Source organism: Macaca fascicularis, chromosome X, assembly GCF_037993035.2.
Source record: "Macaca fascicularis isolate 582-1 chromosome X, T2T-MFA8v1.1".
In the NCBI taxonomy this organism is placed as follows: domain Eukaryota; kingdom Metazoa; phylum Chordata; class Mammalia; order Primates; family Cercopithecidae; genus Macaca; species Macaca fascicularis.
In genome coordinates, this window is record NC_088395.1 from 23,638,616 (window position 1) to 23,665,898 (window position 27,283).

The following is a 27,283-nucleotide window of genomic DNA, read 5'->3' on the forward strand; positions in this document are numbered from 1 at the left end:
TATAATCCTAGCACTTTGGAAGGCCGAGGCGAGATCACTTGAGCTCAGGATTTTGAGATCAGTCTGGCCAACATGGCAAAACCCCATCACTACAAAAGGTTTAAAAATTAGCTTGGCAACTACTCAGGAGGCTGAAGCCAAAGAATCGCTTGGACCGGGAGGTGGAGGTTGCAGTGAGCCAAGATTGTGCCACTGCACTCCAGCCTGGGTAACAAGAATGAAACTCCATCTCAAAAAGAAAGAAAGAAAAAAAATTAGCTGGGCATGGTGGTATGCGCCTGTGGTCCCAGCTACTCAGGAGGCTGAAGCAGAAGGATTGCTTGAGCACAGGAGGCCCAGGCTGCAGTGAGCAGTGCTCATGACACTGCACTCCAGCCTGGACAGAAGAGCAAAACCTCATCTCAAAAAAAAAAAAAAAAAAATGGGGCTGGGCGTGATGGCTCACGCCTGTTATCTCAGCACTTTGGAATGCCTAGGTGGGCAGATCACTTGAGGTCAGGAGTTTGAGGCCAGCCCGGCCAACATGGTGAAACCCCGTCTCTACTATAAATACAAAGCAAATCAGCCAAGCATAGTGGTGCATGCCTGCAGTCCCAGCTACTCGGGAGGCAGAGGCAGGCGAATCTCTTCAACCCAGGAGACAGAGGCTACAGTGAGCCGAGATCGCGCCACTGCACTCCAGCATGGGTGACCAAGCGAGACTCCATCTCAAAAACACATACACACAGAAAAACAAAACAAAACAAAAAAAAAAGAAATTTAAAAACATGATACTTTTCTAAAAAGCTAAAAAACTGGGAAAGGCATGTCATCACCAGCTAGTGAACTAACTCCTTATTCTGAAAACATGTAAATAAAAGAATGAAGCATTGATCCTAACTCTCCATTTCAAACCCAATTGCCCTAGTTGTTAAGGGAAAGCTCTTCTTTACAGAATTCCAGCTGATAAATGTAGAAGGAATGACAAAATTTGAGAATTACTCTAAACCGCCTCATGATAGTAATTAAAGCAATGATCAGCAGTGGACGTCGAAAGCGCTGGAAAAAGACTGATGGGAAACTCAGCTATTTGCAGGATGACAAAGGAAACCCCTGTAGATTGTTGCTGATCAGAAGAGGAAAAACTGAACTTCACAAAGAAGAGATTAGGCTGTAACTGCTTGAACCCCCACACCAATCTTAGCATCACTGTGAGTGGGACAACTTGTACCTCCTGATATGATGCAACATGAGATATGAGATATACAGCATCACCTAGGTAGTACTCTCGCCAAATATGCTCAACCAAAATCTAATACAAGGCTTTAGATCTAACTTCAGTTTAGAGAAATTACTAGGGATAGAGAAAAACAAGACCAAAAAACAAACCAACCAACCACCATGAGAAAGCAATAAGACAAATCCAGAAAGTGGGACACTATTTAGAACAAATGATCCAGCCTCTCAACGAGTGAATAAGAAACAATAGGGGAAGACACACCTGTTCTGGATTTAAAAAGATTTAAGAGATTGCACAGCTCAGCTGGGCACGGTGGCTCACGCCTGTAATCTCAACACTTTGGGAGGCTGAGGTGGGTGGATCACTTGAGGTCAGGAGTTCAAGACCAGCCTGGGCAACATGGTGAAACCCACATCTCTACTAAAAATTAGCCAGGCATAGTGGCACACGCCTGTAATCCCAGCTACTCAGGAGGCTGAGGCAGGAGAATCGCTCAAACCCAGGAGGCGGAGGTTGCAGTGAATCGAGATCCCACCATTGCACTCCAGCCTGGGCAACAAGAGCAAAATTCCATCTAAAAAAAAAAGGATAATATTCTCTTAAGTAACTACATTATTATTGTCATGCCTAACAAAAATAGTAAGTCCTTAATATATTCTAATATTAATTCATATCCAGTTTTCTCCAAATATATTTTGAATGATTTGTTCAAATCAGGATCCAAATATGGTCCACATATTACATTTTATTTTTATGCCTGTAAGTCTGTTTTTTTTTTTTTTTTTTGGTAACAGCTTTATTGAGGTATAATTTGCATACCACACAATTCACCCATTGAAAGTGTACAATTTAATGGTTTTTAGTGTATTCACAGAATTGTGCAACATCTCTTTTTGTTGTTGTTGTTGTTTTGAGGTAGAGTCTCGCTCTGTTGCCCAGGCTGGAGTGCAATGGTGCAATCTCGGCTCACTGCAACTTCCACCTCCCAGATTCAAATGATTCTCGTGCCTCAGCCTCCCCAGTAGCTGGGATCATAGGCGCGTGCCACCACGCCCAGCTGATTTTTGTGTTTTTAGTAGAGGTGGAGTTTCACCATGTTGGCCAGGCTGATCTCAAACTCCTGACCTCAAGTGATCCACCAGCCTTGGCCTCCCAAAGTGCTGGGATTACAGGCATGAGCTACCTCGCCTGGCCTGAGAATATTCTTATTTTTTAAAAGATGCCTAAAGTATTTAAGAGTGAAATGTCATTATGTCTGGGATTTGCCTTAAAATATAAATTTTCTTTAAACAACAGATGAAACAAGAATGGCCAAAATATTGCAATTAAAACTGTAAAGTCCAAATGACAGGTATATGGACATTCATTATAGTCTTCTCTCTAGGCTTATGTATCTTTGAAATTCTTCAAAATAAAGAATTATGAAAAAATAGCAATTACCCTTTATTTTCAGAATCACGAGCCACCATTACAAATGTTGCATCCAAAACAGGACAAAATTCATCACCATGTAACTAAAGAACAAAGGAAAGAAAATGTACATATGAGAAATAGATTGATCGGGAAGACCTGTCACGACTCTAACAGATAGTATGTATGTGGGCCGGGCGCAGTCGCTCACGCCTATAATCCCAGCACTTTGGGAGGCCAAGGTGGGAGATCCCTTGAGGCCAGGAGTTTGAGACCAGCCTGGTCAATATGGCAAAACCCCGTCTCTACTAAATAATACAGAAATTAGCAGGGTGTGGTGGCACATGCCTCTAATCCCAGCTACTCAGGAGACTGAGGCATGAGAACGGCTTGAACCCAGGAGACCAAGGTTGCAGTGAGCCAAGATTGCAGGCCTCCGTCTCAAAAAAAAAAAAAAAAAAAGAAAAGAAAAGAAAAAAAAAGAGAGGAAGAGAGAAAGCCTGAAACTGGAAAAAGAGGAGAAGCATGCTCATTAACCATCATCTGCTAAGGGCCTATCCTGAGCCAGGCGCAGCACTAGGCTCTGGGAATGGCAGAATGACAAAGGAGCCTGTGGCCTAGCAGAGGAGAAAAAAACCTCAAAGCCCAAACAGGGGGCTGGGCATGGTACCTCACACCTATAATCCCAGCATTTTGAGAGGCCTAGATGGGAAGATCGCCTGAGACCAGGAGTGCAAGACCAACCTAGGCAACATAGCGAGACCTGGTCTCTAACTAAAAATAAAAATTAAAAATTAGCCAGGCATGGTGGTGCATGCCTGTAGTACCAGCTAGTTGGGAAGCTGAGGCAGGAGGATCCCTTGAGCCCAGGAGTTCGAGGATGCACTGAGCTATGATCACGCCCCTGCATTGTAGCCCGGGTGACAGAAAACATCCCATCTGCAAAACAAAACAAACAAAATGCAAACAGTATACTGCGTGAGATGGGCTGCTGGCATGGAGTTTGGAACTGTGCAAGACTGGGACCCAAAGGCAAGGGTCACAGAGGGTATCATAAGCGTTTAATTTGCCTGCTTCCCTCAGAATCTGAGCTTCTTGCAGGGCGTACCTGTCCTCCTGATGGCACACCTACCCAAGCGGACCTCCCATCATGCTCACAAACACTAGTATGTTCCAGGGAACTGCAGTGTGCCAACCACTAGCACATGTTTATGCCTCCGTAGCTGGGCACAGGAGCTCCCAAAAAGAGGTAAAATCAAAGATGATTATGTGGGTTAAGTTAAATGCAGGTAGAGTATCTCTAATCCAAAAATAAAAAATACTCCAAAATCCAAAACTTTTCAAGCACTGACATGACACTCAAAGGAAATGCTCATTGGAGGAGCATTTCAAGATTTTGAACTCTGGGATTAGCAATGCTCGACCAGTAAATACAAATATTCTGAAATCAGAAACACTTCTGGTCCCAGGCATTTCAGATAAGGAATACTCAACCTGTATTTACAATGCACAGGCCTCTGAGGTTTTAAGATGTTTCTTCCCCGCCCCCACCCCATCCCCAGGAAGAGGGTCTCACTCTGTCACCCAGGTTGGAGTACAGTGGCGCGATCATGTCTCACTGCAGTCTCAACCTCATGGGCTCAAGTAATCCTCCCGCTTCAGCCTCCTGAGTAGCTGACACCACAGGCGTGCACCACCACACCCAGCTAATTTTTGTAGAGATGGGGTTTTGCCATGTTACCCAGGCTGGTCTTGACCTCCTGAACTCAAGCAATCTGCCAGCCTCAGCCTCCCAAAATGCTGGGATTACAGGCATAAGCCACCATGCCTGGGCCTTAAGATGTTTCTTTATCCCCTAGAAGTCTGTACTTCCAGGAAAGTCATACCATAAAGTAATGAGAGAAGCTATTTATAACCTGAGAGTATATTCGGTTCCCTCCTCAACAAATGATACAAGCCTCATCACTACTACCTACTCAGGCCCTTATCACCTTCCCCCTCAATTGTAGGAACAGTCTCACCAATCTCATTATGCCTTTGCCCTATTCAAACCTTTCAATAGTTCCTCTTTTCTTCCACCAGCACCTGGGCTAATCCTGTTAGCGTGGCATATAAAGCCCTCCACAACAGAGCCCAGGATTCTTCTCCAGTTGTTCACCAAATACTGTGCTCATACCTGCACCTTTTTCTCTAGCCATAGCTAACTAACCAACCGAGAGGTCCTGGGATAGAGCAGGCTATTGACTGCCTCCTGTCTATCTTTACCTGATGCCTTCCTTAGCAGCCTCATTCTTCATGACACTCCTCCCCTCCCCCATCCCTATTCCCCAGATTTTCTTTCCCTCCTTCATTCAGCCCCCTTAATAGAAAGAGTCCTCTCTTGACAGTGGTTCTCAATGTAAGAGAAGTAGATATGACTCTAATAGGGGGCATTTGAAAAATACAGAGTGGTTTTGGTTGTCACATAACTTGGGGGGCATTACTGTGGAGAGGGGTAACCAGGGAGCTAAATCCCTCATAACGCAGGGGACAGGCCTGCAGAACAATGAATGCTTCCACCAGAAATGCCAACAGTGTCCCTGTTGAAAAATAATGCATAACAATATACCATATGATAATCATTTGTTTATGTGGCTGTCTCCCTACTGCACCGTGAGCTCTTGGAGGACAAAGACCATTTTCCTCCAGTTATACCCCTAGTATTTAGCACAAAGACTGGCAGATAGCAGATACCTGATCAGTATTTGCCAATGAATGAAGGAGGCAGGTTCTAGGCACTACTAGAATATCAACTCCAAGAGAATGGAACTTTATCTGTTTTGCTCACTGCTGTATGTCTAGCACAGGACAGGCACTCAATAAATGATTGCTAAATGAATGTGAAATGAATGGATGTCAGGAAGTGAGCTAGGTGACTCAAACCCAGGTCCTATCGTTGAGGAGTAGAGTCCACAGTGGAAGAGAAAAGAATGTTCATGCACAGCTCTGTAGGAGACTAGCAGGTGCCAGGAGAGTGAGTCAGAGAGATGGTATTGAGGAAGGAGGCCTGGGGAAGGAACAGGTGTTACATGATGGGAGAATAAGGAAAGGGATTGAGCATGAAGTTATCCTGGAGCACAGGGAGAATGTGGATACAAAGCCAGAGCACGAGAATTTCAGGCAAAGGAAAAAGCACCAGCAATGATACTCATTCACTCACTCCCAGCTGAATATCCCTTATCCAAAATGCTTGGGACCAGAAGTGTTCTGTATTTCAGACTATTTTGGAGTTTTGGATTTGGAATGTTTGCCTTCAATACTCACAGGTTGAACATTCCAAACCCAACGAGCATTTCCTTTGGGCATCATGTCAGTGCTCAAAAAGTCAGATTTTGGAGCATTTCAGATTTCAGAGTTGCAATGTTCAACTTATATGTAAATTATGGTTTACTATCATGAACACCCACTAGTGCCAACCACTAGAACGCAAAGATGAATAACTCCCTATTCTTACGATGCTTGAAGGCCAGTGGTGAGCATTAAGAAGGTATATAAATGATAAGTCAAAGGGAATATAGTTGGAAACGTAGGCTGGGACTAGTTTATGAAGCCCCTTGGGTCCTAATTAATCAAAGGAGTTTTGTTTTTTGTTTGAGATAGGGTCTCACTCTGTCACCCAGGTTGGAGTACAGTGGCGCAATCTCAGCTCACTGCAACCTCCACCTCCCAGCCTCAAGTGATCCTCCCACCTTAGCCTCCCAAGTGGCTGGGATCACAGGCGCACGCCACCACACCGGCTAATTTTTTGTACTTTTTTTTTTTTTTTTTTTTTTTTGAGATGGAGTCTCACTCTGTCACTGAGGCTGGAAGGCAGTGGCACGATCTCGGCTCACTGAAACCTCCGCCTCCCAGATTCAAGCGATTCTTCTGCCTCAGCCTCCCCAGTAGCTGGGACTACAGGCACGTGCCACCACCCCCAGCTGATTTTTGTATTTTTAATAGAGATGGGGTTTCACCATATTGGCCAGGCTGGTCTCAAACTCTTGACCTCATGATTCGCCTGCCTTGGTCTCCCAAAGTGTTGGAATTACAGGCATGAGCCACCATGCCCAGGCAATTTTTTGTACTTTTTGTAGAGACAGGATTTCACCATGTTGCTCAGGCTGGTCTTGAACTCCTGAACTCAAGAGATCCACCTGCCTCGGCCTCCCAAAGTCCTGGGATTGGAGCCGTAAGCCACTGTGCCTGGGCCAGTCAAAGGGGTTTAGACTTTAATCCACAGATAATGAACGGTCACTGAAGGTTTCTGAGAAGGGAAGTGACCTGATTCAAGATCAGCTTTGGAAGACTTATGCGGTAAAAATGCATGAAATTAACAGAGAGCGGTCAGGCTAGAGAAAGTCAGGTTAATTAAAAGACCGTTAAGGCACTCACACAAGAGGCAGTGAGGACTTGAATAAAACACAGGGCCAAAAGGATGTGGGGAGAAAGAATTCTGGTGAGTTGCTGTGGGTGATGAATTTGCAAGACCTGGCAAAAGGCTGCATGGGAAAGGGAAAAATTAAAGCTGTCACAAAGATCTGGAGCTGGAGGAAACAGAAGGCTGGCAAAGGGGAGCCTGGAGGAGGATGAGAATTGGAGCCATTCAGTTTGGAACGTACTGTTTATTGGAACTTGAGGTAGCAACAGCACGTCTAGGTGAAGAAATTAAGGAGCACTCAGAAAAGTGGGTATGAAGGTGAAGCCCAAAATAGAAATTTGAGGCCACCTCAACAGTATTTATAATAAATTAATATTATTGCCAGGCTGGGGGCGGTGGCCCATGCCTGTAATCCCAGCACTTTGGGAGGCCGAGGCAGGCAGATCACTTGAGGTCAGGAGTTCAAGACCAGCCTGGCCAACATGGTGAAACCCCGTCTCTATAAAAAATACAAAAACTAGCCAGGCATGGTGGTGTGCACTTGTAAGCCCAGCTACTAGGGAGGCTGAGACAGAAGAATCGCTTGAACCTGGGAGGCAGAGGCTGCAGTGAGCCGAGATCGTGCCACTGCACTCCAGCCTGGGTGACAGAACGAGACCCTGTCTCAAAAAAAAAAAAAAAAAAAAAATTCCAACAGTGGTTACTGTGTAATCGGCACCGTAGCAAGTACTTCACATGAATGGGTTTTTTGCAATTTCCCTTTCCACAACCATGTAACGGGGTGCTCTGTTACTAGTTTCATGTTACATTGGAGAACACAGAGGCTCAGAGAGGTGGTTTCCCCACAGCCACATGACTAGGAAGCAGCAGCGCTGGGATTAGAACTTGAATCTATGCAAACCAGAGGTAGAGTGCTTATCCCCACATCACTTCTCTGCAATAAAAAAGATCACTCGAGTCATAAGTGATTAGTCAAACAGCCAGTGAAGAATGCAAATTTAAAACAAAAGTATTTGTCTGACACCGATTTCCACTGGTTCTCTCTCAATAATTCCTATATCACTTTTTCAAACTATTTGTCCAAGATTCAAATTGTCAAGGTTCCCTAAAAGGCAGGTCCTGTGCCAGGAATCTGCTGTGCATGGCACGGCACTGAGCAGACTAGGAATTAACCAAGAATTTTTTTTTTTTTTTTTTGAGACAGAGTCTCGCTCTGTCGCCCAGGCTGGAGTGCAGTGGCGCGATCTCAGCTCACTGCAAGCTCCGCCTCCCAGGTTCACACCATCCTCCTGCCTCAGCCTCCCGAGTAGCTGGGACTACAGGCGCCCGCCACCACACCCCAGCTAACTTTTTTGTATTTTTAGTAGAGACAGGGTTTCACCATGTTAGCCAGGATGGTCTCGATCTCCTGACCTCGTGGTCCACCCACCTCGGCCTCCCAAAGTACTGGGATTACAGGCATGAGCCACCCTGCCTGGCCAGTCATTCTTAAATAAGTTTTCCACAACGAAATCTTGGACATACACTAAATCATTTTATTTCTGTGTTGTTATCCTCTTTGAGGTACTTTTTCTTGCCAAATTTCTTCATTTGTTTGTAATAGCTATTCTGAGTTTTACTCATCAGATGAGCTGTTCCTAACTACTGTAATAGCTCAAATGACTGTTAAGGGTCCAATTGTGTTCCCCAAAAAGACACGTGGAAATCCTAACCCCCGTAACTGTGAATGTGACTGTATTTGGAAATAGGGTCATTGCAGACATAATTAGGTAAAATGAGGTCATGCTGGAGTAGGGTGGGCCCTTAACCCAGTATGATTAGCGGCATCCTGACAAGAGACACCAGAGAGATAGACACACGAGAGAACACCATGTGATGGCGGAGGCAGAGACTGAATGAAGTGCTACAGCTGGAAGTGAAGGAACACCAGGGATCGCCAGCAAACCACCAGAAGCAAGAAACAGACAAGGAAGGTTTCTCTCTTACAGGTTTTAGAGAGAGCATGACTCTGCTGACATCCTGATTTTGGATTAGTAGCCTCCAAACTGTGAGTCAATAAATTTTCTGGTTTTATGCCACCAGTTTATGGTACTTTGTGGTACCGTTGCCCCTTGGAATCCACACAGGATTGGTTCCAGAACTCCCCACCACCACCCGCCAATACCAAAATCCACAGATGCTCAACTCCCCTATATAAGATGGTGTCGTATTTACATAAGACCTATGCACCTCCTCCTGTATACTTTAAATCATCTCTGGATTACTTACAATACCTAATACAATATAAATGCCATATAGATAGCTGTTTGAAGGCCAGCCATGGTGGCTCATGCCTGTAATCCCAGCACTTTGGGAGGCTAAGGTGGGAGGATCACATGAGGCTGGAAGTTCAAGACCAGCCTGGGCAACATGGCGAAACTCCATCTCTATTTCTCTATTTTTAATTTTTTTTCTTTTTTTGAGATGAGTCTCACTCTGTCACCCAGGCTGGAGTGCAGTGGCGTAATCTCGGCTCACTACAACCTCCACCTCCTGGGTTCAAGCGGTTCTCGTCCCTCAGCCTCCTAAGTAGCTGGGATTACAGGCGTGCACCAACATGCCTGGCTGATTTTTGTATTTTTTAAATAGAGACAGGGTTTCACCATGTTGGCCAGGCTGGTCTCAAACTCCTGGCCTCAAGTGATCTGCCCACCTCAGCCTCCCAAAGTGGTGGGATTACAGGCGTGAGCCACTGCACCCAGCCCCATCTCTATTTTTTTAAAAAAACGGTTGTTATACTGTATTGTGTTTTATTTATATTTTTTTCATTGTTTTTTTCCAAACATTTTCAATCCATGGTTGGTTGAATCTGTGGACGTGAAACCTACAGACACAGAGGGCCAACTGTACAGCAATCCTGGGAAATGAATACAGTAATCAATTCCATTCACTCCTACCATAACACAGACTTCTGTGAAATTCTCCTGGGCAGAACCAGAAATAAACACCTTAACGTGGAGCTGTATATGATTAGAAAGTAATAAATATTAAACATAAACACCAAATAGTATTTCAAGCTTTGTCCACAAGGAGGATATTAATAACCCACCATCCGTATGACATGAGCTTTCAACTGTTTTTCTAGAAGCAGTAAGCGACATACCTGTACATAGGTGAATAAGCTTTTCCTGCATGGAGACTAGCTGGTTTTATGTAAACAGTGGACAATCTTCAGGCGCATATTTACCTGGAACATTTGCATCTTCACTTCCATGGATGTCTTCCCGACCCAGCTAACATGGCCACTGAACTTAATGTCCTGTTCTGGGCTCAAGCTCTTCTTACACATATCTGCAAAACAGAAGTTAATCGGGGTCCAAATCATACCAAAAATGTTCTGTTCTGTAAATATGCACAATTAGAAATTATGGCTAATTCCATTACATTTCTTTTTTGTCTTCAAAACTAAAATAACTTTTTTGACACGCAGAAGAAATCTACATGTGTTTTTGAAAAACGTAGAAAAAGCAAAGAATATAAAAAACTGGAATCATGCAAAATCCACCTAATTATAACAAATATCTTGGTATATAGCATTCTAGACATTTTCATATGCATATGTACATTAAAATTCCCCATAAAGGGCCGGGTGCGGTGGCTCATGCCTGTAACCCCAGCACTTTGGGAGGCCAAGGCAGGTGGATCACCTGAGGTCAGGAGTTTGAGACCAGCCTGGCCGACATGGTGTAATCCCGTCTCTACAAAAAATACAAAAATCAGCTGGGCGAGGTGGCACACGCCTGTAATCCCAGCTACTTGGGAGGCTGAGGCAGGAGGATTGCTTGAACCTGGGAGGCGAAGGCTGCAGTGAGCCGAGATCGTGCCATTGCACTCCAGCCTAGGTGACAAGAACAAAACTCCATCTCAAAAAGAAAAAAAAAAATTCCCATAAAAGGAGAGGACTTCCTGTAATCTCAATAATATCTTGCAATTACTAAGAATTCTAAGTATGCATAGGAAATGATATCACTTACCAATCTTATCCACCAGGGCTGTAACTATCGATAAAGGAGACATCTTGGCTGAATGGATTTTGTTGTGCATGTAACAAGTAAGAACTGCAGGAAAACAGGAGTGTACCAAATTTTTAAAAGGCAGAATTATTTCCCAACATTTCCAATTTACTCCCTGGAATCCATTAAAAGTCTTGTCTCCTTTTGAAGACCCAGCCCCCAATATTCCATTGATCATCTTATCCTAGGACCAAACACTTTTATAAATTGAAGGATTTGGGAGATCCTCCAATCTGACTGCCCCCTCAATTTTAAGATTTGGTGAAGAAATCAAAGCCCGAAGCAAGCCCAGACCCACCAGGCAGCTTGTTACTACTCCACAGAGACTCAGTGCCAAAATCAGAATAGGAACTCAGCACATGAGTCTGACAGTATCAAACATCTTCAGGAAACAGAAACAAATCACAAGGACTTGGCTACCTGTTTTCTCCCTGGCTCTGTCCTAATTAATCATGAAACAATTATTTCACTCAGTTATCCCTCCTTCCCCATAACACCCTTGGCTCCTATGCCACCCTGTGGTTATCTCTATACTTTCCATATTTTAACAAGCATTTATATGTGCCAAGCATGGTTCATGCACCTTACAGATATCAACTCATTTAAAGTTGTATAATTATATGTTGGGCCGGGCGCGGTGGCTCAGCCTGTAATCCCAGCACTTTGGGAGGCGGAGGCAGGTGGTCACGAGGTCAAGAGATTGAGACCATCCTGGCCAACGTGATGAAACCCTGTCTCTACTAAAAATACAAAAATTAGGCCGGGCGCGGTGGCTCACGCCTGTAATCCCAGCACTTTGGGAGGCCGAGGCGGGCGGATCACAAGGTCAGGAGATCGAGACCACAGTGAAACCTCGTCTCTACTAAAAATACAAAAAATTAGCCGGGCGCGGTTGTGGGCGCCTGTAGTCCCAGCTACTCGGGAGGCTGAGGCAGGAGAATGGCGTGAACCCGGGAGGCGGAGCTTGCAGTGAGCCGAGATCGCGCCACTGCACTCCAGCCTGGGCTGGGCGACAGAGCGAGACTCCGTCTCAAAAAAAAAAAAAAAAAAAAAAAAAAATACAAAAATTAGCCGGGCGTGGTGGCGTCCCAGTTACTCAGGAGGCTGAGGCAGGAGAATCACTTGAACCCAGGAGGCAGAGGTTGCAGTGAGCCGAGATTGCACCACTGCACTCCAGCCTGGCAACAGAGTGAGACTGTCTCAAAATTTAAAAAAAAAAAAAATTGTATAATTATATGTTGATTGGCTCCCTGCTTCCCCTATGATCCATTCAAATTTGCATCACAAACTCTCAGGACAAGATATGTGGCTCAATAGTATTTGTTGAGTAACTGTAAATCCTTCCATCTATGCACCTACTAAAGGACGCACTGGGGGAATGACAGGCTAAAGGCAATAAATTCCATTTAAAAGTCTTTGTCCAGCAAAGAAATCAGATGGCTCCAACCTATGACAACAGGAGTAGAAATGAAGACTATGAGTTAAGAAGAAGGTAAACCTGACAAGACTTGAATAAATTCAGTTTTCTAGCTTGGATAGGTAAGCATGGTGTACTAGTCACTGAAAAAGAGAACACAGACTGGGTACAGTGGCTCATGCCTGTAATCCCAACACTCTGAGAGGCCAAGGCAGGAGGATCACTTGAGCCTAGGAGTTCAAGACCAGCCCAGGCAACACAGCAGAGACTCCATCTCTACCAAGAACACAAAAGTTAGACAGGTGTGGTGGCACATGCCTGTAGTCCCAACTACTCAGGAGACAGGTGAGAGGATTGCCTGAGCCCAGAAGGTCAAGGCTGTAGTTAGCCATGATCATGCTGCTACACTCCAGCCTGAACAAAAGAGTAAGGCTCTGTCTCAAAATAAAAAGAGAATATAGGAAGAAAAGAATGGGCCATTTTCAATGTGTTGAATTTGAAGAGCCTATGGCACATCCAAATGAAGGTATTGGGCAGGGCACAGTTGTTCACACCTGTAATCCTAGGGCTTTGGAAGGCCATAGCAGAAGGATCATGTGAGCCCAGAGTTTGAGACCAGCCTGGGCAACAGAGTGAGACCCCTGTCTCTACAAAAAACTTTACAAATTAAGCCAGGCATGGTGGCTCAAGCCTGTAATCCCAGCACTTTGGAAGACAGAGGTAGATGGACCACCTGAGCCCAGAAGTTCCAGACCAGCCCAGGCAACATGGTGAGATCCCGTCTCTACAGTAAAATACAAAAATTAGCCAGGCATGGTGGCATGTGCCTGTGGTCCCAGCTACTTGAGAGGCTGAGATGGGAGGATGCTTGAGCCTGAGATGTGGAGGATACAGTGAGCTGTGATTGTACCATTGGACTCCATCCTGGGTGACAGAGTGAGACCCTATTCCAAAACAAAACAAAACAAATTAGCCAGGCATGGTGCAGTGTGCCTATAGTCCCAGTTACTCAGGAGGCTGAGGCAGAAGGAACACTTGAGCCTACAAGTTCAAGGTTGCAGTAGGCTATGATTTTACCACTGCACTACAGTCTGGGCAACAGAGCGAGACTGTCTCTAAAAAAGAAAAATAAATCTAGTAGCTAAGAGGAAAAACTGATTGAAACTCAGAAAAACAGGCCAGAAAATGTAGCTTCGTAAGTATTCAGCACACTGATAGCAACTGAAACACTGGGAGTAGATGGGTTTATAGAGAATCTGCAATGTCAACCCAAAAAAGGGCAGAAGGGAAGGGTAGAGAAGAGACGGAGGAAAACGTAATATAAATGTAGTTTTTACCACTGATCGATACACTTAAAAATGATAAAGATGGGCCAGGCGCGGTGGCTCACACCTGTAATCCCAGCACTTTGGGAGGCCGAGGTGGGGGGATCACCTGAGGTCACGAGTTTGAGACCAGCCTGGCCAACATGGCAAAACCCCATCTCTACTAAAAATACAAAAATTAGCCAGGCGTTGTGGCAGATGCCTGTAAGCCCAGCTACTTGGAAGGCTGAGGCAGGAGAATTGCTTGAACTCAAGAGGCGGAGGTTGCAGTGAGCCGAGATGGTGCCACTGCACTCCAGCCTGGGGGGTGACAGAGCAAGACTCTGTCTCAAAAAAATAAAATAAAAAATAAAAAATAAAGATGGTAAATTTTATATTTTAACCTCAACTTAAAAAATAGTGCTGGGCTCAGTGGCTCACGCCTGTAATCCCAACACTTTGGGAGGCCAAAGTGGGAATATCCCTTGAGTCCAGGAGTTTGGGACCAGCCTGGGCAACATGGCAGACCTTGTCTCTACTAAAAATCAAAAAAATTAGCCGGGCATGGTGGTGTGCACCCGTAGTCCCAGCCACTCAGGAGGCTAAGGCAGGAGGACTGCTTGAGCCAGGAGGTTGAAGCTACAGTGAGCTGTGATCATGCCACTGCACTCCAGCCTGGGTGACAGAGTGAAACTCTGTCTCAAAAACTACATAAATAACTTTAAAAGATTTAACTATTTTCATTGTTAAATTTTAAAATGCCTTAAAATTTAATTAATATGAACAAATTATAAAATTCAAAAGGCCGGGCGCGGTGGCTCATGCCTGTAATCCCAGCACTTTGGGAGGCCAAGGCAAGTGGATCACCTGAGGTCAGGAGTTCGAGACCAGCCTGACCAACATGGTGAAACCCCGTCTCTACTAAAGATACAAAAAATCAGCCGGGCGTGGTGGTGGGTGCCTGTAATCCCAGTTACTTGGGAGGCTGAGGCAGGAGAATCACTTGAACCTGGGAGGTGGAGGATGCAGTGAGCTGAGATTGCGCCACTGCACTCCAGCCTGGGCAACAAGAGCGAAACTCTGGCTCAAAAAAAAAATAAACAAAATAAAATAAAATGAATTCAAAAAATAATCACTTTTTGAAAGAGCAGAAGGCAAAACCCTGGGGATAACTTACATTTAAGGGATCAACAGAAAAAGAGGAACCTACAAAGGGGACTACAAAAGAGCAGCCAGAGAAGCAGAAGGAAATGTCACCAAAGCCCAAGGGTGGGCTGGACGATATAAGAAGCCACAAAGGGGTCAGGTCAACCCTGAAAAGCATCCATTCAATTGTGCAGTAAAGGAGCCAATGGCGAGCTTGGCAAGAGCAGTTTCAATGGCGTGGAGGAGCAGAAGCCGGAACACAGCAGACCGGCAAATATTTAATAACAGGAAGTTAGCATACAGAGGCAATGAGAGCAGGTGATTTTCCCAGTTCTTTTCAGAAAGTGAGCTATGAAGTAAGGAAGAAAGTGTGAGGTGTTATAAGAAAAGAGGATTTTTTACTTATCTTTTTTTTTTTTTTTTTTGAGACAGAGTCTCACTCTGTCACCCAGGCTGGAGTGCAGTGGTGCACTCAGTTCACTGCAGCCTCTACCTCCCGGGTTCAAGCCATTCTCCTGCCTCAACCTCCTGAGTAGCTGGGACTACAGGCACACGCCACTATACCCGGCTAATTTTTGTGTTTTTGAGACAGAGTCTCGCTCTGTTGTCCAGGCTGAAGTCCAGTGGCACAATCTCAGCTCACTGCAACCTCCACGTCCCAGGTTCAAGCAGTTCTCGTGCCTCAGCCTCCCGAGTAGCTGGGATTACAGGCACGCGCCACCATGCCCGGCTACTTTTTGTAGTTTTAGTAGAGATGAGGTTTCACCATGTTGGCCACGCTGGTCTCGAACTCCTGGCCTCAAGTGATCCACCCGCCTCGGCCTCCCAAAGTGCTGGGATTACAGGCGTGAGTCACCCTGACCGGTCTATTTTTCATTTTAAGATGGAAGAAGCTTGAATATGTTTATAACTTGAGGGAAAAGTGAAGTTGAGAAAAGGCTCAGGAAATGATGGAGAAAGCTAAGTGATAAGGCAGTTCCTTGAAGAAATAGAAGGAATAGAATCAAGTGAACAGGTTAAAGAGACTGGCCAGGCCGGGTGCAGTGGCTCACGCCTGCAATTCCAGCACTTTGGAAGGCCAAGGCAGGCGGATCACGAGGTCAGGAGATCGAGACCATGGTGAAACCCCGTCTCTACTAAAAATACAAAAAACTAGCCGGGCGAGGTGGCGGGCGCCTGTAGTCCCAGCTACTCAGGAGGCTAAGGCAGGAGAATGACGTGAACCCGGGAGGCAGAGCTTGCAGTGAGCCGCAATCGCGCCACTGCACTCCAGCCTGGGGGACAGAGTGAGACTCTGTCTCAAAAAAAAAAAAAAAAAAAGAGAGACTGGCCATCAATAGCAGTTAATGAGCAAGAAAGAGGGTAGTGGTGGCAGGGGAGTTTGTGTATATACGGACACCTAAGCAAACCAAAGTCAACCAGGATGTAGTGCAGTGGTGTCACCACAGCTCACTGCAGCCTCGACTTCCTGGGCTGAAGCAACCCTCCCGCCTCAGTCTCCTGAGTAGCTGGAACTACTAGTGCATGCCACCACACCCAGCTACTTTTTTGGTTTTTGTAGAGATGGGGACTCACTGTTTCCCAGGCTGGTCTCAAAGTCTTGGCCTCAAGCGATCCTCCTGCCTCGATCTCCCAAAGTGCAAGGATTATAGGTGTGAGCCACTGTGCCCAGCCATGAATTTTTAACTGGGTTCATTTAATCTAGAGAAAAGTAGTTGCTAGGTGTAAGCTTAACAACAAGCTTATATCTATATTTTAAAAGTCAGAGCCGGGCGTGGCGGCTCACAGCTGCAACCCCAGCACTTTGGGAGGCTGAGGCGTGCAGATCACCTGAGGTCAGGAGTTCGAGACCAGACTGGCCAACATGATGAAACCCCATCTCTATTAAAAATACAAAAATTAGCCAGATGTGATGGTGGGCACCTGTAATCCCACCTATTCAGGAGGCTGAGGCAGGAGAGTCGCCTGAACCCAGGAGGTGGAGGTTGCAGTGAGCCAAGATCGGACCACTGCACTCCAGGCTGGGCAACAAGAGTGAGACTCTGTCTCAAAAAAAAAAGAAAAAGAAAAAAAAAGGCCAGGCATGGCAGCTCACACCTGTAATCCCAGAACTTTGGGAGGCTGAGGAAAGAGGATCCTTTGAACCCAGGAGTTCAAGAAAAACCTGGGCAACACAGGAAGACCCCATCTCTATTAAAAAAAAAAGTTTAATAGTTTTTTAAAAATATATTAGAACCTTTCTTCAGACCCTTTCCCAACCATTCAGCCCAAATATCATTAGGTGGGAGCAAGTAAGGTAGCCTAGAGTAGGGGGCTGGCATCTGAGCAGGGTGAGGAGGACATCCTTGCAGAGGGGCTGCAAGAGTGATGGCAGAGCGTGTCACAGCTTGAGCACAGTGAAGAGGGTGAGCCTGCAGAGGGGGACCTGGTGTGGGGTACCAGAGCCCAGGTGAGGTGAGGGGAGCATCCGTGATGCATGAGGGGTGGCAGCCATAGGAAACTGGTCACATACAGGGGAACTGATAAAATAAGTCAATATATGAAGGAGAATGGAGCCAGTTGGAGAAGGGAATACAAATATGGAAAGGAAGGAAATGAGAATGAACCCCGTGGTGGCTGAACTGGAATTGGAGCTATCAGTGCAATCCCATGGTTTTCGTACATACATCTGTACAAAGATTTAGAAATAACATATATGTATGTATATGCACATGTATTTCCCAGCTCCTCTGCTAAGAGGGTATGGGAGCAGTGATATCCAGGAGCAATGACCACTCCCAACGCACGTATCTCCATTTCGAAATATCATCCTCCATTTCAAAATATCATTCTCCATTTCAAAATATCATCCTCCACTTCAAAATATCATTCTGCATTTCAAAATATCATCCTCCACTTCAAAATATCATTCTCCATTTCAAAAAAGGGCTCCTTGGAGATGTGGGTGATTCTAGGACTGGGGCAAAGTACAAGATGGGCCTAGAATATCTTATTGTGCCAGAAAGTGAGAAAGGGCTCAAAGAATAATGGGGACGCATCAAAGAAAACCACACAGAAGCTAGCCTGAAGGGACTGGGACACTCCTGGGACCATTTGAGCATCAAATAGATGATAGTAACATATTATAGTCCATTCAATAACATAGGAATTCCTGAGTCCATACTGATTTAAAACTAATGAATTGAAAGTCTGATGAAGGTCTCAAAGTTACCTGCCCCCTCTCCTACATGAGGTACTTATTAATTACGAAGGGGAAAAGAGTAACTTTACAGTGAAGAAGAGTGGCAGACGTCATCGCCATCCAGTAAGCAAAGCTGATATCATCAGTAACGAGAAATCAAAACCATGTACCACTTGATAGGATGCAATAAGAACAGAGAATCCCTTCTGTGACATTCCTGCCAGAGATGCATATCCCAAAGCTAATCATGAGGAAGCATCACACAGACCCAAATTGAGGGACAATACACAAAAGAACCATGTCAAAGTCACGAAAGTCAAAGAAAGATTAAGGAACTAGTCCTGACATGACAATTAAATCAACATATGATTCAGAACTGGATCCTTCTGCTATGAAGGACCACTGGCAAAAGTTGAATGGGACCTGAGGATTAGACAGTATGACACATCAGTGTTAATTTCCTGATTTTTTATGACTGTTTGTAGTTATGTAGAAGAATGTCCTTGTTTGTAGGAAAGACATATTCAAATATTTGGGGGTGATGTGGCATCATGTCAGTGACTTATCCTCACATAATTCAGGGACAAATAATTTTTTTTTTTTTTTTTTTTTTTTTGAGACAGAGTCTCACTCTGTCGCCCAGGCTACAGTGCAGTGGCGTGATCTCAGCTCACTGCAACCTCCACCTCCCAGGTTCAAGTGACTCTCCCGCCTCAGCCTCCCGAGTAGCTGGGACTACAGGCACATGCCACCACGCCTGGCTAATTTTTTGTATTTTTAGTACAGACAGGGTTTCACCATGTTAGCCAGGATGGTCTCAATCTCCTGACCTCGTGATCTGCCCACCTCAGCCTCCCAAAGTGCTGGAATTACAGGCATGAGCCACCGTGCCTGGCCACAGAAAAACTCTTTATACTGTATTTGCAACTTTTCTGTAAGTTTAAGACTTTTTTTTTAAGTTACTAGTAAGAAAGATTATTCAGACTATACCTCCATTAAATAGGAATCTACATTTATTTTGGAGACGGAGTTTCACTCTTGTTACCCAGGCTGGAGTGCAATGGCACGATCTTGGCTCATCACAACCTCTGCCTCCCAGGTTCAAGTGATTCTCTTGCCTCAGCCTCCCAAGTAGCTGGGATTATGGCGCCCGCCACCACAACTGGCTAATTTTGTATTTTTAGTAGAGATGGGGTTTATCCATGTTGGTCAGGCTGATCTTGAACTCCCAACCTCAAGCGATCCGCCTGCCTCAGCCTCCCAAAGTACTGGGATTACAGGCATGAACCACCACACCTGGCCGATGTCCTTCTTTTTTTGTGCACTTTAGAATATCACCATCTGTGCAGGTTAAAGAATAAAAGAGCCCTTTCCAGTCACAGAATTCAATGTATATCTGTAGGTATCTATTAGAAAGACTAAAATAATACCAGTACCTCCCAAGCTGTCAAGATCCTCAAGAATCCTGCCAAATCTGTGAAATAAAGCAAACGGTGAATTAAATGCAAATCATGTTGGTCTCCTTTTAAAAATAAATAACACACTTCAGGGTGATGAAAATGTTCCAAAATCGATTATAGTGATGGATGCACAACTGTCTAAATGTATCAAAACCATAGAATTGTACACTTTAAATAAGTGAATTGTATGGTGTGTGAACTGTATTTCAACATTGTTATAAAACACGGAAATAAAAACAAATACATAAAAATAGCACTGTGTTACCTTACGGTGTTTTGAACAGTCAAATATTTCTCTCGTAATTCAGGCTCACTGCCCAAAGGCAAGAGAACTTCAATGTAACTGTCCTTCATTCTCCTAGGAGGCAGTTCATCCTGTGATTTAGCCAAGAAACTATGAAGTAACTTCCTTTCTTCCATTGCCTTCACATGGTCTCTGAGAAGAAAGGATGCAGGATTCATAAAACAAGAGCAGTGCTAGCCCACAATTCCAGTGGTATACAGGTCAGTAAAATACCATCAAAGGAGGAAAAAGAAGGTCTGGGCCTACTTTCACCTTCTCTTCCTTTCCTCCCTTACCACCCACCACTTGGTGAAATTGATCATTTCCGGTATCATTTCTCAAGCTTAAAAACATACTTAGGCCGGGCATGGTGGCTCACACCTGTAATCCCAGCACTTTGGGAGGCCAAGGCGGGCAGATCACGAGGTCAGGAGATCGAGACCATCCTGGCTAACACGGTGAAACCCTGTCTCTACTAAAAAATACCAAAAAATTAGCTGGGCGTGGTGGCGGGCGCCTGTAGTCCCGGCTACTCGGGAGGCTGAGGCAGGAGAATGGCGTGAACCCGGGAGTTGGAGCTTGCAGTGAGCCGAGACTGCGCCACTGCACTCCAGCCTGGGTGACAGAGCAAGACTCTGTCTCAAAAAAAAAAAAAAAGAAAGAAAAACATACTTAAGGCCAGGTGCGGTGGCTCATGCCTGTAATCCCAGCACTTTGGGAGGCCGAGAGAGGTGGATCACCTGAGGTCAGGGGTTCGAGACCAGCCCGGCCAACATGGCAAAACTCCATCTCTACTATAAATACAAAAAATTAGCCAGGCGTGGTGGTGGGCACCTGTAATCCCAGCTACTTGGGAGGCTGAGGCAGGAGAATTGCTTGAACGTGGGAGGCACAGGTTGCAGTGAGCCAAGATCACAACACTGCACTCCAGCCTGGGCAACAGAGCAAGACGGTCTCAAAAAAAAAAAAAAAACAAAAACAAACAAACAAAAAAAAAACAAAAAACAAAACTTAAAAGTGATATAGATATACCCAAATGAGCCATATATTCACCCTTATCAAAAAGTTTACTCAAAGACTAGAATATTTGAAATTAAATTAAAAATTCAGAGAGATGGACACAATAGTATATATATAAATATATACGCTAAAGAATGGGTTGGCCACTCTACTTTATATTCCCATTTCTCACCTGACAGTTCTCGGATTCTTTGAGCCCCAGTTCTCTCTCTCTCTCTGCCTTCAATTTCAGGAAAGAGAGACAGAGGAGGGAAAATAGACTATATCCAAAGGAAGTATGGAAGGCAGAACAAAAGGTAAAGAAGAACAGAACATGAAAAGGGACAGAAAGGGAAGAAAAAGAAGAGAAGATTAAGGTGGAAGAGAAAAGAGAGACAAGGGGATATGGAACGACAATGTTGATAAGAACATTAGCTAAGATGTCTTTCTAAGCTTAACTTATAAAGTATTATTTCCAGAAATGTTTACCCTTCAAAAAATACAGGAGATAGAGGAATGAGTTAAATAACACCAGTAAATCCAGAATGTGGAACATTCTCAAGACAAATGGCTTGGCCTCCTTAAAGTCAAGCTCATGGGGGAAGAATGGGGGAAGGATGACTGTCTATTACCCTAGATTAGGGGAGACTAAAGAGTCATAACCACCAGATGCAATATGCAATCCTTTATTGGATCTTGATGTTTTTTAAACAGCTATAAAAACATTTTTGTTAAAAGGAGTAATCTATTTTTTAAAAAATGGTAACAGTTAAGGAAATGTGACTATGGATGAGTAATATACTAGCAAGGAATTGCTGTCAATTTGATTACATGAGAGAATGTCTTATTTGCTGGAGATAAGCAAAGGCTGGTTTATAAAATATTTACCGGAGATACACGCTGAAGTGTTGTATCTATAATTTATTTAGAAATGCTTCAGCATATGTGTATATTGGGAAATTTGGCAAAATATTAATAAGTATCAAATCCAGGTGGTGGGTACACAGGTATTCATTCTTTCTACCTTTTAGTAAATTGAAATTTTTCATACAAAGAATTTAAAAATAAGTCATTAATTTCTATACCAACGATAGATTATTATATATCTAGTGATCACTCGTGTTTTTTCTATCTCGTAGCCTCAAAATTCTGTAAACCAAGAGGGATATGATCCTATTTTACAACAAGGAAATATTATGAGAAAGATAAAGACAATATGGGAGGCCTAATTTTGAACTGACAAGAAGCAATAAAGGATTCAAGTTGCATGAAACAGAGAAACTAAGAAACTTGAGTTCAAGTCCCAAACCCTGATATTTAATCATTCAATCTCTGAGTTTCAGTTTTGTGTGTAAAAAAGGAACAGGAACATATGTCATAAGCATGTCACAAGTTTTGTTATGAGAATCAGTGAGGTAATATACCTAAATGCACTTTGAAAATGCAGAATATACGTAAATCACCTTCTTTCATGACAATGAGGTGTCATCTGATGAGCATGTTGAAATGTTGACCTTCTCCCCCAAGCAAAATACTTCTCAACCTATCTCTGAACACAGGGCTCCCCATCCCCACTGCGAGACCATCAACTGAGCCTACATACAGCCTAGTATAATACGTTGGGGATGAAAAGAACGAATGAAAACAAAGATGCATACCTCCAGTTTGTGGATGCTCCTACTATCTCCCGCAACTTATCTCGAACTGAAACAAAAATAAAGAGGTCATTCCATGAAACAAAGAAATATGAGAAACGGATTATGGCAATGAGCTCAAGAACTATGAAAAGCAATTCATGCACTCAAAAGATATAAAGATCCATAGATTTCCATTTAATGCCACAACAAACAGCTCAGGGACAGGATCAAGCCTCTGCTCCCTAAAAACCTGAAAGAACTATACTGTCTCTTTAGTGCACAAATGAATACCTTTATGCCAATCACAGGGTTTATATAAACAAACAGAAAAGGATAACTTCAACTATTCATTTAATGGGGCTGTATCAGTGTTAGCCAATAAGAACCATTATGATGGAGATATGAACAGGATTCCCACCTATCTTCTTTTTTGGTTTTTTTTGTTTTTTTTTTTGAGACAGAGTCTCGCTCTGTCACTCAGGCTGGAGTTCAGTGGCACAATCTCGGCTCACTGCAACCTCCACCTCCCGGGTTCAGGCGATTCTCCTGCCTCAGTCACCCCAGTAGCTGGGATTACAGGTGCTGTGCCACCACACCCGGCTAATTTTTGTAGTTTTGTTTTGTTTGAGACGGAGTTTCACTCTTGTTGCCCAGCCTGGAGTGCAATAGCATGATCTCAGCTCACTGCAACCTCTGCCTCGTGGGTTCAAGTGATTCTCCTGCCTCAGCCTCCCAATTAGCTGGGATTATAGGCAGACACCACCATGCCCAGCTAATTTTGTATTTTTAGTAGAGACGGCGTTTCACTATGTTGGTCAGGCTGGTCTTGAACTCCTGACTTCAGGTGATCCACCTGCCTTGGCCTCCCAAAGTGCTGGGATTACAGGTGTGAGCCACCGTGCCTGGCCCCCATCTATCTTCTTATACGCAGTATTAGATCAAATTACTTAGTTCAGAGACTAATGTACTAATGTACTAATATCCAAATCTGAGTCTCATTATAATTAATTTCTCATATATTTATAGTCTGCTAGTTGTTAGAAAAGTTTAAGCCAGAAAAATGAAGCAAAGACTTACATCAAGCTAAGGCAAAGAATGCAATTTTAGTTAATGCCACTGCCCAAAAGTGCAAGCGTATATTAGTGCTTACAAAATTTAAGCTCTTAAAAGAAAAGCTGATACTAATTACCACACACACCATGATTCACATGTATAGGTGAACATGCTATATGAATAAAGGGAAAATCAATTAGAGAACCAGCAATAACTGGAAACTAAAAGATAAATCTATAGTATTTCAAATACTGTGTTGAGTTCATGTGTTTTTCCTAGCACTTCAAAATACATATTCCAGTTATAGGAAATTAACTATAGCAATCCTCAGTCCTTCAATAACTAAGTGATCAAAACCAAATATGATTAATATTAACATGCGGGCCGGGCGCAGTGGCTCACGCCTGTAATCCCAGCACTTTGGGAGGCCGAGGCGGGCGGATCACAAGGTCAGGAGATCGAGACCACAGTGAAACCTCGTCTCTACTAAAAATACAAAAAATTAGCCGGGCGCGGTTGTGGGCGCCTGTAGTCCCAGCTACTCGGGAGGCTGAGGCAGGAGAATGGCGTGAACCCGGGAGGCGGAGCTTGCAGTGAGCCGAGATCTCGCCACTGCACTCCAGCCTGGGCGACAGAGCGAGACTCCGTCTCAAAAAAAAAAAAAAAAAAAAAAAAAAAATATTAACATGCATTTTAACTTTCATGAAAAAATGGTTTTCTATCAAACAATTATGGATACACCATAAGTTTGGTGTATAATTACAATTAAATGTTACAGAACTGCAAACAACAACCATTAGTAATTTAGTCTTATTTCTGATTTTTTCCTCCTAAGTGCCTTGAATAAAAGAATGGACAGGGCCGAAGCGTGTGAATCATGAGGTCAGGAGTTCAAGACCAGCCTGGCCAAGATGGTGAAACCCCGACTCTACTAAAAATACAAAAATTAGCCTGGCGTGGTGGGCACCTGTAATCCCACCTACTCGGGAGGCTAAGGCAGAGAACTGCTTGAACCTGGGAGGCGGAGGCTGCAGTGAGCCAAGATCACGCCACTGCACTCCAGCCTGGGCGACAGAGTAAGACTTCATCTCAAAAAAAAAAAAAAAAAAAAAAGAACAGGCCAGGCACGGTGGCTCACATCTGATATCCCAGCACTTTGGGAGGCCAAGACAGGCGGATCACTTGAGGCCAGGAGTTTGAGACCAGCCTGGCCAACATGGCGAAACTCCGTCTCTCCTAAAAAATACAAAAATTAGTTGGGCGTGGTGTAGCATGCCTGTAATCCCAGCTACTCGGGAGGCTGAGGCAAGAGAATCGCTTGAATCTGGGTGACAGAGGTTGCAGTGAGCCGAGATCCTGCCACTGCACTGCAGCCTGGGTGACAGAGCAAGACTCCATCTCAAAAAAAAAAAAAAAGAATGGATAGAAAGTACCTCAAACAGGATATGGACTACTGATGCTCACTGACATAAAATAATTACTGCTAGCTTAGTCAGTGTAAGAAGAGAGGCAAGTACTGAGGGCCAAGAAGGAAAAAATTTAAAATTTTATTTACATATATATTTATATACACACATAATATAATTTGGACCCTTTAAAGAAGCCAAAATTTTAATTATAGTGAATACTCCTAGTTTAATAAAGACAATCCACAGTTTGCATATCATATTGGTAATTGAAATTAACTTTAATTACGCATGGACTAACAGGATCCCTCGAACATAACTATGGACTAGGAGTGTTTACTCGGTACAACTAATGGGCCCATCTCTTTTTTCCCATGCCTTCAGAACCTACACACAGGAAGTGGAAATCGCTTAACTAAAAGAGCTCAGTCCTCAAGGCTCCCAGGAACAATAGTTCAAAATCTGAATGTGACTTCTACCTGAAGCTATTAATATTATGCAGCTATCCTGGTCATTTCGTCAATGAAATGTTTATGAAAGATCTACCTTTAATATGCCTCATTTGCTCTAAACTACATTTCTATATACCTTTCAAATAAAAGTAAAACAAGGTTTTTCACCACATAGACATAAAACATAGACACCATGCTTGCCTTCATGAATGTGGAAGATTCCCTGTTTCTTGGGGTTCTGGGGTCCTTGAGTCAGTCCTCTTCCAGGAGTAAGCTGCCCCTTGCCCAAGGCACAAAGCCTATAAAAACAAGATAAAACACAGAGTAGGTTCCACGGCTTTTTCCCTGGCAATCTCAAAGACCTACCCTCCTCCCAGAGTATCTGGCCATACCACCCTTAGTATATATTGTCTTGCAGGAGTCTGTAGTTGTTTCACAAGTGTATGTATGTTTTCATGAGGCTATTCCATAAATCATTTCTCCCACTAAACATTTCTTGAGAGCAGAGACCAATTAGGTAATTATCTACAAAATAAATAAAAGATGGCAACTAGGTTTAATGGATTTATTATTGGTCTATTTTATTAGTTTCAGAAGTCCATAATCGATTTGGTAAACAACTGAGCAAACTCATTATGAACAATTTATTCTGTTCTTTATTATCGCACCATATCTCCTCAATAAATAAGATAAACCCAATTATAAAGCAAACTTTGAACACTGAATTAGCCCTTTCCAGATGCAAAGAAAGTGTTTATTTAACTTATGCAGAAATTTTCTAGAGTCCCAACACAATAAAATAAAAGCTATCTACTGGCCACGGTGGCACAGGCCTGTAATCCCAGCACTTTGGGAGGCTGAGGCAGGTAGACAGGTTGAGCCCAGGAGTTCAAGACCAGCCTCGGCAACATGGCAAAACCCCATCTCTACAAAAAATACAAAAATTAGCCAGGTGTGGTGGCATGCACCTGTGGTCCCAGCTACTCAAGAGGCTCAGGTGGGAGGATCACTTGAACCCAGGAGGTCGAGGCTGCAGTGAGCCAAGATTGCACCACTGCACTCCAGCCTAGGCAACAAAGTGAGACCCTACTTCAAAAAAACAAAAGATAAAAGCTGTCTAACTAAATGTGCCTAACCTACTCTCCCAAAATAAGTTGATTTTGGTTCATTATTGCTTAAGTGTTGACTCCTTTTTTTTTTTTTTTTTTTGAGACGGAGTCTTGCTCTGTCACCCAGGCTGGAGTGCAGTGGCCGGATCTCAGCTCACTGCAAGCTCCGCCTCCCGGGTTTACGCCATTCTCCTGCCTCAGCCTCCCGAGAAGCTGGGACTACAGGCGCCCGCCACCTCGCCCGGCTATTTTTTTGTATTTTTTAGTAGAGACGGGGTTTCACCGTGTTAGCCGGGATCGTCTCTCGATCTCCTGACCTCGTGATCCGCCCGTCTCGGCCTCCCAAAGTGCTGGGATTACAGGCTTGAGCCACTGCGCCCGGCCAAGTGTTGACTCCTAATCATACAATATTATGTCAGGGGTAGCACACAGGCAACATCACAGATTAATAAACGGATCTGTGAGAGCACAGTTGAAGAGGGCAAGGCACTGAATAGGTCAAGAACCCTGCAGGCCAGGCGTGGTAGCTCACGCCTGTAATCCCAGTACTTTGGGAGGCCAAGGTAGGCAGATCACTTGAGGTCAGGAGTTCGAGACCAGCCTGGCCAACATGGTGAAACCCTGTTTATACTAAAAATCCAAAAATTAGCTGGGCGTGGTGGCAGGCACCTGTAATCCCAGCTACTTGTGAGGCTGAGGCAGGAGAATCGCTTGAACCCAGGAGACGGAGGTTGTAGTGAGCCGAGAACATGCCAC

General features: G+C 44.1%; 1 protein-coding gene across 10 annotated transcripts in view; it reads right to left on the minus strand.

The window, feature by feature from the left end:
* Positions 1-27,283, minus strand: part of ACOT9 (acyl-CoA thioesterase 9) — a 39,431-nt gene that overhangs the window by 6,594 nt on the left and 5,554 nt on the right. For 4 of the 10 annotated variants that reach the window (XR_006695477.3, XR_012430376.1, XR_012430377.1 and 1 more), the window contains exons 2-9: positions 25,620-25,717; positions 23,706-23,732; positions 22,529-22,574; positions 19,854-20,024; positions 19,565-19,602; positions 11,042-11,125; positions 10,255-10,358; positions 2,660-2,733 (exon numbers count right to left, since the gene is read on the minus strand). Coding sequence is in view for 2 of the 10 variants with exons in the window: in XM_005593174.5 (XP_005593231.1) it covers positions 2,660-2,733; positions 10,255-10,358; positions 11,042-11,125; positions 19,565-19,602; positions 19,854-20,024; positions 22,529-22,574; positions 23,706-23,732; positions 25,620-25,717 (642 nt within the window). In the remaining 8 variants the exon portion in view is untranslated. Of the gene's footprint in view, positions 1-2,659; positions 2,734-10,254; positions 10,359-11,041; positions 11,126-19,564; positions 19,603-19,853; positions 20,025-22,528; positions 22,575-23,705; positions 23,733-25,619; positions 25,718-27,283 lie in introns of those variants that run through there. The other 6 variants (XR_012430375.1, XR_012430378.1, XR_012430379.1 and 3 more) reach the window with 2 other exon arrangements.